General features: G+C 43.6%; 1 protein-coding gene across 7 annotated transcripts in view; it reads left to right on the forward strand.

The window, feature by feature from the left end:
- Positions 1-16935, forward strand: part of LOC112237175 (transcription factor SOX-6) — an 80243-nt gene extending 63308 nt beyond the window's left edge. For 4 of the 7 annotated variants that reach the window (XM_042321143.1, XM_042321145.1, XM_042321144.1 and 1 more), the window contains 3 exons: positions 7626-7868; positions 9226-9442; positions 10541-16935. In XM_042321143.1, coding sequence (XP_042177077.1) covers positions 7626-7868; positions 9226-9442; positions 10541-10853 — 773 coding nt within the window. In that variant the 3' untranslated portion in view covers positions 10854-16935. The remainder of the gene's footprint in view (positions 1-7625; positions 7869-9225; positions 9443-10540) is intronic. The other 3 variants (XM_042321146.1, XM_042321147.1, XM_042321148.1) reach the window with 2 other exon arrangements.
- The last annotated feature ends 600 nt before the right edge of the window (positions 16936-17535 follow it).

The raw sequence follows: 17535 nt of genomic DNA on the forward strand, positions 1-17535 counted from the left end.
CAATCTGTTTACTTTGGAGAACAAGATCCGTGTTTACTTCTGAGGTTCTTGTTTGGAGGCATTACGTTGAGCAAATCTAAGAAAATGCATGTTTACTATGAGAATGGATAGGATATAACAATTATAATAACATTATTATCATTATTTACTTTAATTATTTGCCATTTTCAAATAATCATAGCTGTCAACAGCATTTTCAACCGCTTACCCTTAAGTGATTTCTTGAGGGAGAGCCAGGTACCACATGTAAATATGGATCATTATTTTAAAGCAGGGACTTTTTGTCCTGCAACACGGTATTCCACAGCAGCACAGAGTGTACTGCAGACACCTTTCTGCTCCCCAACATGAGGAAAACTACTGCCAGTATCTGAATATACCTGAACAGGCTGTAGCTGCTACCTAGTGACTGTAGGTCTGTCAGGTCAGGGGTCAATCTCCCTGCAGAGGAGAAACACTGTTATTCAGAAGACCACTGTACAGCAGGCCTCGCTGCAGTTCACAGAAAGCTTTATGATGCTTAAACTAATATTTGCAAAGCATGCAGCAACCCAATTAACAGCTGCCAAAGTTCTAACGGGGGCCATTGGAAAATAGTGGCGTGGTATGGGAATAGATAGAATTTACTTCATTTTGGAAAGCCACGAGCCACATGCATCAGCTCACCGCAAAGTCATTAGGTCTTTTTAAGCTCAGATGAAAAACATGAACAAATACCACAAAAGGCCTCAACCCAGCCTCTTTTTTCATTCACATATGGCTTTGTAGAAGTAGTATGTCACGCGGGTTGTGTGTTTGTCTAAAGCGTCTCCGCCAGAGAGGGTCCTGGGAGAACAAAGAGGGCGTTGAGAGATGCAGGGAGGCAGGAAACAGAGTTCATCTGAACACACAGCACAATATCAGCCAAGGAGAAATAAATAGGAGGCTATTTGTTCGAGCTCAAACTAGGTGGTTTAGACATATCAGTTACAACTGTAATATATTAGATCAATTAGGGTGTCCCTTTTTTAAGTTGGTTGATTCCCAAAACAATGAATTCAAATGGTTTTTGATGAAGGGATAAAACATTACATTTGCAAACATTTACTTGATTCAGACAATTCAGACAATTCCCTTTATACAGTTCACATTTGATTTCCAATAGTTCTGTTTTATTCATATAGGCCTATCCTTGGAGATTAGTGTGCGTGTGCCTGTGTGCCTGTGTGTGTCATTCCCATAGTCTGTTAGGACGAGGAGTTGGTTTTGCATGTCAGCCCAGGTTGCCCAGGTTTTATGGATTAATACTGGAATAGTGAGATGTGAACAGGAATGCACCTTGCCCCACTTTAAGGCTGATAGCATGTGAGAGGAAATGGAGGAGGCAAAAGTAAGAGCTATACTGTGGCATGCAAGTGCTAACATGTCAGCTGTTAGTTCCTTTACACACACATAGAAATGGAAGAATTCAAAGCATCCAACTGGCATGTTATTGTTTAATTAGCGGACTATGAACCACGGCTTGAATAGAGGCACTGAGCACTGCATGTTTCATATCTGTCCATACACTGCATGTTTCATATCTGTCCATACACTGCATGTTTCATATCTGTCCATACACTGCATGTGTCATATCTGTCCATACACTGCATGTGTCATATCTGTCCATACACTGCATGTTTCATATCTGTCCATACACTGCATGTGTCATATCTGTCCATACACTGCATGTGTCATATCTGTCCATACACTGCATGTTTCATATCTGTCCATACACTGCATGTGTCATATCTGTCCATACACTGCATGTTTCATATCTGTCCATACACTGCATGTTTCATATCTGTCCATACACTGCATGTGTCATATCATCCATACACTGCATGTGTCATATCTGTCCATACACTGCATGTGTCATATCTGTCCATACACTGCATGTGTCATATCTGTCCATACACTGCATGTGTCATATCTATCCATACACTGCATGTGTCATATCTGTCCATACACTGCATGTGTCATATCTGTCCATACACTGCATGTGTCATATCTGTCCATACACTGCATGTGTCATATCTGTCCATACACTGCATGTGTCATATCTGTCCATACACTGCATGTTTCATATCTGTCCATACACTGCATGTGTCATATCTATCCATACACTGCATGTGTCATATCTGTCCATACACTGCATGTGTCATATCTGTCCATACACTGCATGTGTCATATCTGTCCATACACTGCATGTGTCATATCTGTCCATACACTGCATGTGTCATATCTGTCCATACACTGCATGTGTCATATCTGTCCATACACTGCATGTGTCATATCTGTCCATACACTGCATGTTTCATATCTGTCCATACACTGCATGTTTCATATCTGTCCATACACTGCTGATCCCATACACTGCATGTGTCATATCTGTCCATACACTATCCATACACTGCATGTGTCATATCTGTCCATACATATGCATGTGTCATATCTGTCCATACACTGCATGTGTCATATCTGTCCATACACTGCATGTGTCATATCTGTCCATACACTGCATGTGTCATATCTGTCCATACACTGCATGGTCTGTCCATACACTGCATGATTCTGTCCATACACTGCATGTTTCCCATACACTGGGCGTCCATACACTGCATGTTTCATATCTGTCCATACACTGCATGGAGGGCATGTGTCATATCTGTCCATACACTGCATGTGTCATGGTCCATACACTGCATGTTTCATATCTGTCCATACACTGCATGTGCCATATCTGTCCATACACTGCATGCAGATACACTGCATGTGTCATATCTGATACACTGCATGTGTCATTCCGCATGTTTCATATCTGTCCATACACTGCATGTTGATCCCCTCCCTTGGAGGGAGAGGCCCTAAATCAGTAAATACCTTTAGTGAGAGGTGTTTGGGGGGGGCGGGCAGCACAGCCCTCTGGCTCTGCTCGGCACAGGGTCCAGTCTGAACCTGCAGCACACAGGTGTCATAGGCTGCTGGGCTTCACAACACTCTCTTCATTCTCGCTCCGTCTCCCCCTTTCTCTCTATCTTTCTCTCTCCCTGCCCCCTCTCTCTCTCTCCCTCTCCTTCTATCTCTCCTTCTATCTCTCTCTATCTCACTCTCCTTCTATCTCTCCCTCTCTCTCTCTCTCTCTCTCTCTCTCTCTCTCTGTCCCTCCATCCTTCTCTCCCTCTCCTTCTCTCCCTCTCTCTCCCTGCCCCCCCCCTCTCTCTCTCTCTCTCTTCTCTCTCTCTATCCCCCTCTCCTTCTCTCTCACTCTCTCTCACTGTCTCTCTCTCTCGCCCTACCCCCTCTTTCGCTCTCCCTCTCTCTCTCTCCTTCTCCCTCTCTGTCTCTCTCTGCAATTCATGCTGCTCATCTTCAGTGTCTGTGGGAGAAACAAATTAAAAGCAGATTCTCATATCGCTCCGTCACATTGAGCTGCAGGCCTCATGAATCTCAATAAATTCGATTAAGCAGCCCTCCCCTGTTCCCCCCCTCGCCCCCCCCCCCAGCCCCAACCCTGGGGGTTGCCCTGTCACTGCTAAACATCTGTATTTATTTATACAATCACACACCTAACTAACTGCTTCCCGAACGTGCTGCTCCTCCCCCAAAAATCAATTAATGCTTGTTTATAAATGTCAGAACAGTGTTGGGTGTTTTATTGGAGAGAAAACAGCATTGTTGTAAATTGCATGTTACCGTTGTGGGGTGATGCTTGGTGAGCTTTAGGCCCTGCTGCTGCTGCCAGCTCCCTCAGTGGCTGCTGCTGCTGAGAGGGCGGCAGGGACCTCCCATGTGACCATACACAAGCACTGTGGCAGGGACGGATGCGGTCCTCTGTCCTCATGGAGTGGTGGCATCATGCGGCTCTTAGCACCCGCCTTCTAGCCCAGGGTCAGGCTCATTTCTGCTCTCAGCTCCAAGTCCCAACACTGACAGACAGAGCCCTCAGCCCTGAGCTGGTTCTGAATCTGGGTCTGCTTAGCCTGTCAGCACTCCATTCCACACTCACACAAAGCCACCAGGATGTTATAATGCTGTTTAGAAGAGCCATAGATTTCCCTTTCATGGCTTGCTGGTGCAGATACGAACTGGAGAAGAAGTTCTCCTCCTCGTCTTCCACCTAGCGAACCAGAACCCAGGGCTTCACGGGCCTCATCTCTAATGAACTGATTGAAGTGGTTTGTTTCCTGGCGCTGGTGTCAGGGTGGCGGGCCGTGTTGTGTCCCCCTCCTCGTAAGAGGCTCACCTCTGCCCGTATGCATGCATGCCAGTATATAAATTGCTGAATCAGTGTCAGTGGCAGAGTAATGGCACGGGGGGCATCGTAAATTAGAGCGAGCGATCCCGGGGCGCAGACACTGGCTGTCGTGTCTGAGTGAGCGCTACGCTCCTGCCCTAATGAATACCTTCATCTGGCCCGGCAGTCAGCAGATTGGCCTACGTTGATGGATACTGTCAGCCCCACGCCACACCACATTTCATTGCACAATAAACATGGCTGTCAAAACCAAACAAAGTGAAATCAATTCATCCTGTACAGTGAGTGCGTGCTAAATGAAATGAATGTACTGTGGGGATGGTGGCAGCAGAGGTAGTGTATTATTCCTGAATCCTGACGGCGTAAAGCAGGGAGGTAAAGACATATAGGTTTTTCTCAACCAGGCACGTGTACAGGTATGTGTGTGTTAAAGAGGATACTTCGGGATTTTGACAATGAGGCCTTTTATCTACTTCCCCAGAGTCAGATGGACTAGTGGATACCATTTGTATGTCTCTGTGTCCAGTATGAAGTAAGTTAGAGGTAGTTTAGCGAACCAATGCTAACTTGCGTTAGCTAGCAGATACCCATAGACATTCAGTCATTACGCTAGCAATTGCACTAGCGCTAGTTAGCAACTTCAAAATGTACCCAGAGACATAAAAAGGGCATCCACAAGTTGACTACGGGTATTGCTAAAATCCTGAAGTATTCCTTTCAGGCGAGATAGAAGAGAAGGTGTGAGAGGATGTTCTGTCTTGTGTGTATGTCTGTTGAGAAACAGGCTTTTTACATCAAGTTGGAGAAGAAAGGCTGGGCTCTAGAAGAGCTTGTTGACTGGGGTGGGGTCTCTCCCCAGGGCTCTGAAGGAGGATGATCATATGAACAGTATGGTGCAGGCCAGTCTGAGCCAGAGAGGTAGCTATATCCATCCATGCACGGTGCAGAGCAGGCAGATGACAGCCGTCTGACCGTCAGATGCCTGATATGACTGTGGTTCTGAGACTGTTGCCTGGCGGAGGCTAAATGACAAGAGCTGAGTCCCCAGGGCTCAGGCTGATGTACCGTGACGGTGTGAAGAGGCAAATTGCTCTGGCCTCCCAGATAAAGGGAAGCCTTTCTGGATCATAAATGTGTCGGTATGACTGTTAAACATGAGCTGGTGTAAATGGATTTGGAGGCCCTATATGGAGGCACAGCCCAGCGGGGGCCTGGGAGAATAGGGCCTCCAGCTGGACGGCCGGACCTCAGCCGGAGTCCCCCCTGAGTCCCAGCCAAGCCTCAGCTGAGTCCCAGGCCTCGCTCTTAGAGATCAGGCCTACCACCACAGGACCTCCATCCCCTTATCAGTTTGGACATGGCTGTCCACGCCAAGCCCAGAGGGACGTGTGTGTGCGTGTGCGTGTGTGCATGTTGTCTCTCACCTACTGTTTCCTTAAACACTCTCCTATAGATAGTTAAAGCTCTATCTAAAGTTGAGACCATCCTCTTCTCTCCATGTCTTACTTCAGGGCTTATCTCTGTACTGTGCTGAATAGAGCCAGTGAATGAGTCTGTGGATAGTGAATTAATCACAGAGTAGCGCTACATTCCATTACTCATTAACGGTTTGATTTTGTTTATCAACTGAAATAATACTAGAAATCAAAGTGCAGGTAACGTGTGCCAAGATGGAGGGCTAGTAGAAGATCCTAATGAGAACACTTCACATGTGGATGATGAAATATGCATGAGTCATCCTAAGCTTTCCTTTCCAGATTTTGGATCATTAAAGATGGATGGTAGCATATGGAAAGCTTTTTTTGTCTTATTTTTCAAGCCTTGTTTATCAACATGTTTTTGTTTGTTTAAATATTCATACAGCTTTTATTTAATTCTTTCACATCTTACATATAAAAGGAAGCAAATGCGCATGCAAACAGAAATCATTATCAGGCTGATGTACAGTTTAATACGGAGGGAAAGAAACTCTTCTCACATGCTGATTGTGAATGGCCTGATTGAGAAACAGCACTTTTCTGAGGAGTTCTGTGTGTGTCGGCATGCTCTCATCTCACACTCAGTATGTGCAAGTTACAATGGGCTAAAGCAGAAGAATTGTATATTATATTAAGCACTTGGCAGAGTCTCTTCCCTCCTTGATTGTATTTTTCTTAGAAGGACTGCCTCACGCTCCATATTTGTTATTTAACTTGGCATTCGTGCTTGTTTTAAAGAAACTTCTGGAACTTCAGTTTGAAATGTATGGTGCTGAGTATAGAAGTGTGAATGCTTGTCGAGCCCCAGACAAAATATTTAACAGGCATTTAAGTCATGGTTCTCTTCTTTTGGGTTTGGATATATGTGTTGATCCGTAGGGTGGCTCCCCTGCTCTCACAATGTCCCCTTGTTCTACATTCAAAACATGCTCGTCAAATCCAGTTGTCAGAGCCAGTCTGGTCCAGTGGAAAGGAACCTTGAGAACTCAATTTCCTTCACCTTGTAGTGTAGCACCAACCCTACCCCTGTTCTGGTCTCAGTTCAGCCACAGCACCAACCCTACCCCTGGTCTGGTCTCAGTCTCAGCCCAGCACCAACTCTACCCTTGGTCTGGTCTCAGTCCAGTACCAACCCAACCCCTGTTCTGGTCTCAGTCCATCTCCAACACCAACCCTACCCCTGGTCTGGTCTCAGTCCAGCACCAACCCTACCTCTGGTCTGGTTTCAGTCCAGCACCAACCCTACCCCTGGTCTGGTCTCAGTCTCAGCCCAGCACAAACTCTACCCCTGGTCTGGTCTCAGTCCAGCACCCACCCAACCCCTGGTCTGGTCTCAGTCCATTTCCAGCACCAACCTTACCCCTGGTCTGGTCTCAGTCCAGACCCAACCCAACCCTGCCCCTGGTCTGGTCTCAGTCTAGCACCAACCCTACCCCTGGTCTGGTCTCAGTCCAGCACCAACCCTACCCTACCCCTGGTCTGGTTGGATCCCAGTCTCAGTCCCAGTCTCAGCCCCAGTCTCAGTCTCAGTCTCAGTCTCAGTCCCAGTCTCAGTCCCAGTCCCAGTCCCAGTCCCAGTCCCAGTCCCAGTCCCAGTCTCAGCCCCAGTCTCAGCCCCAGTCTCAGCCCCAGTCTCAGCCCCAGTCTCAGCCCCAGTCTCAGCCCCAGTCACAGCCCCAGTCTCAGTCCCAGTCTCAGTCTCAGTCTCAGTCTCAGTCTCAGCCCCAGTCTCAGCCCCAGTCCCAGTCTCAGTCTCAGTAGTAGTGATGACAGCCCATTGGGTATGGGGGGTTGAACGTGGCTCGTAGCAGTTGATTAATTGCTCGCCTCGCTCTCTCTTCTCCTTCTTGTTCCTACTCTGGTGTTTCCAGGGTGGAAAGCTCTGAATGGCTCTGGTACCGGAGCAGATAAACCACAACAGTATTATTGTTGGCCTACAGGAGGTGCCAGCACAGCCGAGGCACGGGTCTACAGAGAAGCCCGGGGGAGGAACAGCAACGAGCCCCACATCAAGAGACCCATGAACGCCTTCATGGTGTGGGCCAAAGATGAGCGCCGCAAGATCCTCCAAGCCTTCCCAGACATGCACAACTCCAACATCAGCAAGATCCTGGGTAAGCCTTTCTTCTTTCTCTCTCTCTCTTCCAGCCATACCTCTCTCCTTCATCCAGCATTACAGAGTCTGTTACAGTCTGTTAGACTTCCTGTGTTAGATTATGTAAAAAAAAAAATTCTGACCAAGTTGGAAGGAACAGGATCGGATTTGCTCAGAAAGTCAGGAAACTGGCAGGAAAATACATACTTTAATAGGTTTGTTGAAACTAGCGTTCTTAGGTTTGTCAATGAGAATTTTGTCTCTCCCACAGACGCTGAAAAAACAGTCCTTATACAGTTGATACAATCAGTTTACTATTAAATGATGTTGTAGGCTTTCGTTAAAATTAAATGTTCCTTATTAAGCACAATGAAGTGAAACAATAGCAAGTGCCTGAAAGCGGCTTCCCTTTTGAAAGCCTGGTGTAGTGTACTCCTCCTCAATAGCCCCCCCTCTCTCTCTCCCACAAATCTCCCCTCAGCTGGATATAAACACTAGGCTGTTTAGCTGTTGGCAATAGTGATAAACGTGTAGTGTTTAAACCACTATGTTAACAACAAGAAGAAACAGAACGCCATTCATGAAACAGTGGAACACTGTGGAGGCAAATTGCCTGGCAGACAGAATCAAATACGTTACTGTTCGTGATGTGAGACCCAGCAGTCTGGCGGTCCAGAGCTGAAATCTACAGTCGTTCATTAATATGTCGAAATATTTGTTCTCCGTATAAAAAAGATTTTTTTTTCAAACTGCACATTTGATACAGACAGGGTATAACTTAAAACCTTTGTAACAGTTTTAATCTCTTAATGACTTTTATGCTCAGCTGCCAGCTGAAGCCCACTGTGGTTAATACCTGTCTATGTGGACATAAACATTTGTAGCCCGGTACCAGTGGGAGTGGGGGGTGAGGCGGGGGTGGCATGTTGTCTGATTCGCCACAGTGGCTCAATCAGCTCTGGCTTACAGACGGATTTACCGCCATGTCACTGCCGTCAGTGTTTGTCATGAAAAATGACAGTGGTTAAATGGGTCTCGTCCCCACTGCACTGAGAGTCAATAGATCACAGCTTTTAAAAGTGGCGTCATCCAGGCAGGAGCAGGACACACTAGAGATCAGCTAGAGACTATTTACAGGCCTGGTGTAGTTTCTGTTAACTCACCCACAGCCCAGCTACTGGCTTTATGGGTTTACATGGTTACTACAGAGACCACAAAATAATATACTGTATCCACAATGGAAACTCCTATTTGCATTGATATATCTATTGAGTCTTATTAACTAATTATTCCAAAGTCCTTTTTACACCTCTGTAGTGAAAATGTATGTTCAAAGTGTATGTTTTACTGATATCTGTGTGTCTGCTGTGTTACAGGCTCTCGCTGGAAGTCTATGACCAACCAGGAGAAGCAGCCGTTCTATGAGGAGCAGGCCCGTCTCAGTAAGATCCACCTGGAGAAGTACCCCAACTACAAGTACAAGCCCCGGCCCAAGAGGACCTGCATCATCGACGGGAAGAAGCTCCGCATCGGCGAGTACAAGCAGATGATGCGCTCGCGACGGCAAGAGATGAGGCAGTTCTTCACTGTGGGGTAGGTGCACAGTGAAGAACGCCAGGCTTAGAGCACAGGCGCGACACACACACACGTAGACACACAGCTAAATGACTATTCTGAAATCAGTTGGCTTTTTGCCTGAGAACAGACTCTTCACTGTGCTTACACTAAAGATTGTTGTAGTGTGTCTGTAACTTGTCACACTAAGCCCCTGACCTTCGAATCAACCCATTTCATCAACCTGTTAAATCATGTATGTTATACAGCCCTCAGAATAGATGAATAACGTTTTAACTACTTTCCCTTTTCCGTAAAAAAGAAAACGTGTAGTTTTTTTCTCCACGTGTAGTGATGACGGTGGTGATAGTTCGTCGTACGCAATTTCCAACCGGTTTGCGGAGCATTCATGAAACCCCAAGTCAAACACATTTCCTCATCCACCTTACTGTCAAGTGTTTTTTAATAGTAGTGATTTATCAATTTGAGACAATAGCCGACAGCAATAGCAGGGAAAGAGATGCCGACAGTATTACAGGATATAAAGCATAAGAATAGGTTTACAGAGGCCTGGAGGGCAGCTGTCTGGAGTTTAACTTCCTAATTTACTGCGTGTGGTCAGTAAGGAGAAGGCTTCTCCAGGTGTTCCCTCATCACCCGTAAGCTATACGATCACTGGAGTATCAATCATTGCTAAAACACCAGATGAGAGAGAGCGAGAGCGCACTAACCACCAATCGGCTTTATGTTACCAATAAACTGGGTGCCATTTCAGAACGACCCAGAACGGTGCTGTCTGGACAACTGTTCTCCCAAATCATTTTCACAGAACCATTGGCTGAGAACACACCTCTGTGGAGAACAGTTAATCCAGCTAGCTCTCTCAGTTTAAGTGCTGAAGTGTCTTTAGGGTTGTCTCGAGCAGCACACACACTGTCAGCATTCTTTCCATTTGCTCATCCCATGTGATTCTAATTGTTTTCCTTTATATATATTTGAAGTAAAGCCTTTTTCCGTTTAAAAAATAACACAGAACTCATATTGTAACGAGAAGTAAGTCTGGATTTTAACGATGAAACAGGAACAAACTTGTCTAATGGTCTCTCTCTCTCACTGTTCTTAATTTTCTCCCTACAGGCAACAACCGCAAATCCCCATCAGCACCAACGCCGGCGTGGTCTACCCTGGGGCCATAACCATGGCAACGACCACACCCTCCCCTCACATGACGTCGGAGTGCTCCAGCGCCTCAGCAAGTCCGGAGCCGGCCATTCCCGTCATCCAGAGCACCTACAACATGAAGATAGAGCCCAGTGCCATGTTAACCAACGTCCCCATCATCAACGGAGAGGTAGATGAGATGGACATGTACGAGGACTTTGACGAGGAGCCCAAATCGGACTACAGCAGTGAGACTGAGACACTGGAGCCCATCGTCAGCGCCAACTGAGGCCAACACACGAGCCGAGACATACACACATTCGCACTGGAGAACCATCCCCAGGGCGGAAGACTGACTGAAGGAGGAGAAACAGAAGAACAAAAAAATACAGAACAAAAGTAAATGGTTCTGTTGATGCATCATTTAGGAGCCTGCATGCATATGTGGCTCCGTCAGAATCAACAGCTAAAGGTCTTAAATGTTTCTTACAGTGTGTGAAGCAGTTTGGTTTAGTTCATTTTGTTTTTTATTATCTCATCGTTTATTTTTTGTGTTTTCTTCATGGACATTTACACAATTAGGTTATTGCCTATACAACTTTGGATGACAGGACTTGAAATGTACCGTTTGATATGAATCCATAATTCTTACAGTCTTACTTTTTTTCTTATGGTACACATTTTTTTTTCTCTTCAGTTAAATGCTTTTAATAGATTTCATTACTGTTTTTGATGGGAGTTATATATTCTCACTCAGGTATGCTGTGCCAGCCAACAGCTTGTGAATGTTTTAAATCTGAATTTATTTGAAACTATTTAGAAAACAAAATATTTGGAAATTCATATTAACTAAAAACAAACTAACAGAACAATTCCACAATTCTGAGACATAATCAGACTCCCTTATTATTAATTGTATTAGTATTATTATTAGAATAATTATTATTGGTATTATTAACATACTGTACAATTTTGTGCAGATGTGCCAAACATTTCAAGGGTTCTTTCTCTTAAATAATTAGTTTGAGTCTCGAGGGAGAGACTTGAGTCTAAGACAATCTGTTAATATCTTAGTGCGGCTTCAAAATGCAGTTTCTTTATATACCTTCTGTATTGAAACACTCAGGAATCTGGAGACAGTGTGCCGTGTCTAGGGCAGGAACAGGAAGTGATGCAATAGCTTCAGGTGTGGTTGTTCATAATGGCAGCTGTTCTCCATAGAGACCAATGCGGTGACCAACAGGACCTTCTCTCCCTGTCCCTCTCCAGCTCATGTCACCAGCCCAGTCTAACACAGAGCACTATAACACTCCCCTCACACTCTCTGCTCATTCTTCAACTCAGTCTTACCAAGTTCTTAATCAGAGTGATTGTAATCAGGCCAGAATTCCAAGGGGCCAAAGGCATCCAATCTGTGGGATTGGAAAGGCAGCAAAAGGCAGCTTTGGGGGCATTATAATCACAAATTGCTGTTTTACAATGTGTAGCTACAGTACATTTGGTTGAACACTTTAGCCCCTACTGGGGCGGCAAGTTTTAAAGTCTTTGATCTTACTTTTTTGTTGTTGTTAAATCTTAAGTATTTTTTCGACATTGTAAATCTTAAATTGACACGGGAAGGTCTTAAAGCAGAGTTAACTACTGCAGCAGTCTTAAGAGAAGAGGCCGTGTGTGAGGGAATAACATCATGCTTTTATTAAAGGAGGGTTACAGACAAGGTATTACATTCTAACGAGTCATATTAAACACAAAAGTATTTCATTCATAAGCCACACCAGATCTGAGATGGTGATTCTCTACATTCATGCACTTAGATATGAACACTTACTACTTCATTTTTCAACCAAGTTAATATTTTATATTGAACAAAATTTGTGTTGTTTTATAATGACCAGTTGCCTATTTTACATAAAGTTAAACTTCATTATTTTAGAGCAATTGAAAATGCACTTCTGTATTTTATTTACATACAGACAATGAATATGACATATAACACAATCAATCAGCTCTTAATGTTGTGACAATCAGTCACAAACTGAAAGTCCTTTACCTCTTGAATGGTTCTTCTACTAGTTGAACAGATCCCAGGTTGTTACCTATGGAGAAACAGCTAGAGATGGCCAGCAGTCAAGGTCTTACTGTCCATAATACAGCCCTCCTACAGGCCAGAAGGACTAAGTACCTCCCTCTCTGCCCTGCCCCTGCCCCTGCCCTGTCTCGACCCCTGCCCATGGCAACCCCCACACCCAGGGGGTGCCATCTGGAGTGGCAGGCAGTGCGAGGCTGGGGAGAGGAGAGAGGGAGAACAATAAGGACGGGGCACGTAGCGCTTATTGTGCTCTCCATCAAAGCACAGACAGTGGGGCCTCCATCCTGGCTCCCACCCTGGCTCCCACCCTGGCCCAGCCACTAGGCGCTGGCGAGCAGATGGAACAAGTACATCAAGCTGTGGGGGATTATTAAAATGACTGACGAGTGGATATCATCTCAAATGCAGCATTATTAATGCATGAGCCCGGCTATTCTCCTCCGTGCCCTTGAACCTGTCCATTTCAGACCAAGCCCAGAGGTTTAAAATGATCTAAATGGCTGGTCACCAGCGCTGGCTGTCTACATGGCCAGGACTCCCTCCTACTGCTGGTCACTGCATTACTCTCCCAGGTCTAATTGATACAGATGGCTCTTTAGTACTTTTAATTTTTCTCGACCCATTCAGAGCTGGCTTTTATTGTGTTGTGTCCACGTTTGAAAGCATTTATCTTAAGTCTTAGAAGTTTTTAAGCACCTCATTATTCATTTCCATTTCGGTTTCTTTTTCTTTTTTTGGTTGGTTGGATTCTTTGTTGCTATTGTTGTTTTAAGGTACAATGCTTTTTTCTAGGATTTCCTCCCAAACACAAACCTAAACGGATTTCCCTCCAGGTCCACATGTCTAGGTTTTTAAGCTGTTACTTCTGTTTGCTGGTTGATTGGTTGATTTGTACGTGATTTGTACATATTTCTATGTCCATGCCAAACCAATTCAGTGGGCTGGTAGTTACAAAAGGACTGTTGATAGGACTGAAACTTGACTGCGCTTGTATAACAAAAAAAATACAAAAAACATATATCTCGCAAGGAGTCAAAGTGTTATAAGCACTGGATATAAATTGTATTTTTATCAATTCTGACTAATGTGAAGCTGTTGTACCAGAAAAAAACCTGAATGAACAAAAGTCACGACGACTTGGACTCGTGGGCTCGTTCTCACAGTTCCCAGATTTGAATAATTTTTCAGTCTACTTGTTTTGTTTATTTATGCAAAGACATGTGTAGTGAATGAACACTTTGTCTAAGCTCCAGGGCCACCAAGGGGAGAGAGACAGCGCGCGAGAGAGACTGAGCAGTAAACTCAACAGAAGGCTTGCATAGTAACTGGTTAGCTGAGAAACACCGGATTTCAGACACGCATTTTATTGGTCACATATGTTTTGTGTTGTATATTGTATTTGAAGCTATATAGTGAGTATAGACATTTTATTGTATTTATTAGCCACTGTTGGCTCTAAAATTGTCAGTAGAACATAATGAAAGGACAATCAGAGAGAACAAAAAGATGTTTAATGAATTGGAGCTTCATTTTTCAGTAAATTCACCATTTCATTATAGATTTTATTGTAAATACAACATAGGAAATAGAATTATATTTTTGTTCATAAGTACTTAGTGAAGTATAAGTTATGTATTTGACTGTTATTGTTTTCTTCCTTTTTTTACATCAGTGTATGTTGATCCATGTTCTTAAAACTGACAAGTCATTGTACGTCATGTAGATGCTGAATATTTCTCCCGGTTGAAGAGAGCAGTATTGGACGGTTGAGGAGAGCAGTATTGGACGGTTGAGGAGAGCAGTATTGGACGGAGCTGTAGCTGAGATAGACAGACAGGCCCCTTCTTGCTAGCGTTTCAATGACCTCCCTCAGACAATTCAAGGAGCCAATCAAAACCCAAGCTGCATTCCTTAGCCTTGGACATTAAGGACAAACGTTTTTTAAATAAATAACTCAATTTTTAACTAATTACATGCACAGTCGGTACAAATAAAGTACTCTGTATCTTTCATAGGGACAGTGCTAAAATTCATCTGAACAACAAGCCGTTAAGATGTATATGTTTTTATTATACAACTTGCGTTTGCAATCATAACTCAATCCTAGCGACATACCTTATCGCTTGTGTTTTGTGTTTTTCACAGCCCTCAGTGGTTATACTGTTATGTGTCAAATTTGAACGGAGAGGTTGATAGTAGTATAAATTAATAGCTACATTTTAATTGCACATCTGCATGCATTTGTTACATTTAAAATTAAAATTAGACACAAGAGGATTTTATTCATTGGCAATTTTACACAAATTAGATTCTTGGGGAGCTGAAATTGAAGGGAGTGTGCAAATATTTATTAGTTGTAACGTGGCACAATGCAGAGCCACTCGTGTGTATTCTAGGCCTATACTCTTTTTGTCCTTTTCTATGTGTTGCTGACCTTTTTAAAGGTCGCCCATCCAGCCATCAGCAAAGTGTAGTCAGGACCTTTTCTATGCGTTGCTGACCTTTTTAAAGGTCGCCCATCCAGCCATCAGCAAAGTGTAGTCTTGACCTTTTCTATGTGTTGCTGACCTTTTTAAAGGTCGCCCATCCAGCCATCAGCAAAGTGTAGTCTTGACCTTTTCTATGTGTTGCTGACCTTTTTAAAGGTAGCCCATCCAGCCATCAGCAAAGTGTAGTCAGGACCTTTTCTATGCGTTGCTGACCTTTTTAAAGGTAGCCCATCCAGCCATCAGCAAAGTGTAGTCTTGACCTTTTCTATGTGTTGCTGACCTTTTAAAGGTCGCCCATCCAGCAATCAGCAAAGTGTAGTCTTGACCTTTTCTATGTGTTGCTGACCTTTTTAAAGGTAGCCCATCCAGCCATCAGCAAAGTGTAGTCTTGACCTTTTCTATGCGTTGCTGACCTTTTTAAAGGTAGCCCATCCAGCCATCAGCAAAGTGTAGTCTTGACCTTTTCTATGTGTTGCTGACCTTTTTAAAGGTCGCCCATCCAGCCATCAGCAAAGTGTAGTCTTGACCTTTTCTATGTGTTGCTGACCTTTTTAAAGGTAGCCCATCCAGCCATCAGCAAAGTGTAGTCATGACCTTTTCTATGTGTTGCTGACCTTTTTAAAGGTCGCCCATCCAGCCATCAGCAAAGTGTAGTCATGACCTTTCTATTAATCCATCTGTCTCTCAGCCATGTAAATGCGAACAAGATTCAACAACTGAAGACTAAGCTTGTATGCTGTTTCAATAACTTAACTTAACTGTAATTATTTTTTTCTGTCATTGAACTTTGTGATGTATATGGTGGGAATGTTCTCTGTGTTAATTTAATTAGCACAATTCACTGACATGCTGGACTGACATGCTAGCTGCTGTTCAGGAGTGTAACATTTGCTGTTGGGGACAACTTATACAGTTGTCAATGGTACTTTGCTTTCTAGATTTATTTTTTGTCTCTCAAGCAACACTGTGTGTGGCTCTTCTGTCGCTGGGGCTGTTGCTGTTTTGAAACCGCTGGCAGACTGATACAGTTTTCTGCGTAGAAATCAATTTCTTGGCAGGTACCTAGGCCCATGGCATGTATTGTTAAGGGCGTAACTAGAGAAAATTAAATAGTGTCTGTTGCTGCTTTGAAAAAAGTTTTAATTCTGAAAATGTACATAGTTTATCATAATATCTTGTACAGTCCAGTGTAAAGTTTTTAATTGAACTTTAAAAAAAGGTTGCCATCACATTTGTGTTCACTTTCTTCTTCATACAGTACAAAAGGACAGCTACTTGCTGAGGATATTATTGTTAAATTTAAAAAAGGAGAAGGTACTAAAATATTTTATTTTGCTTGGCTTCAAAATGTAAACCAGCAAGTCTTTGGTTTCCATGTGCAGTATTGACGTGAGGTAAACTTAAGGTGAAATAATTCTACAGTGGTATGTATTGGAGACCAGTCTCCTCTGTGTTGGTAGTATTAATACACTATATCAAATAAAATACACCAGATGACTGACACATTTGGGTGTATCTAGGCACCTTAGTAATGTGTGCAAATATCTAGGCTGTGTTCCCCACAGGATGCATTCAGGCATATTGTAATGTAACATCATCTTTCTGTATGTACTCAATCCATTGATGTAACAAGGCAGGAGTGGGTTGTTTAACTGCCTGTTTAAGCTCATTTACCTCAAGAGTTTCCTCCTTTTGCGTAAAAGAGTAAGAAATTGTGTGACAAAGTCTCACCATCACTCCCATCTTTTGTACTGCTGTTGACACTTACAAATTAAAGAGACATTTTGTTTTAAGATCCGAGTCTCTATTTTGTTGTTGTTGTGCGTTGATTGTCCATTGATTTCTCATGCAAAAACTACATTGATTTCTCATGGTACTTTTTAACATTTTATTTTCTACTGCAGTGTGGGATTGCATTTTTTTAAGGACAATTATTTACCTAAGGTGGCCCATAAGTCATAGTTTATCATTAGAATGAGTGCCACAAACTGATTTTAACATTAACTAATGGTAGAGATTATATTATTGTATGGTATCCGTTTTCGGACATCCTCAACCTCATGCCTAAAATATCATATGTTACTCAAACAAAGCAAAACATTTATGTTTATTACCTTTTTGTCTCAAGACAATGATGCTGTTTTCTGAAATTCTGCAGCATCCCAGCCCTCCGGTCCAATGAGAAGAGACCATTAGGGAGACAGAGAGAGCATGCAGTAAAGGTGTGTAGAGGACCTGTGACCTATCGCACAGGTAGACATTCAGAGGGCAAGGCCCAGTGTGTGTGCTCCTGCAGCCAGACACAGACAGGTTTATGTGCCAAGCAGGGCCAGAGGAAAGGTCAGGCAGAGAGCGATCAACTCAGACGACGTGTGGTCATTCATCTCCTTGGA

Source organism: Oncorhynchus tshawytscha, linkage group LG04 (assembly GCF_018296145.1).
Source record: "Oncorhynchus tshawytscha isolate Ot180627B linkage group LG04, Otsh_v2.0, whole genome shotgun sequence".
In the NCBI taxonomy this organism is placed as follows: Eukaryota; Metazoa; Chordata; class Actinopteri; order Salmoniformes; family Salmonidae; genus Oncorhynchus; species Oncorhynchus tshawytscha.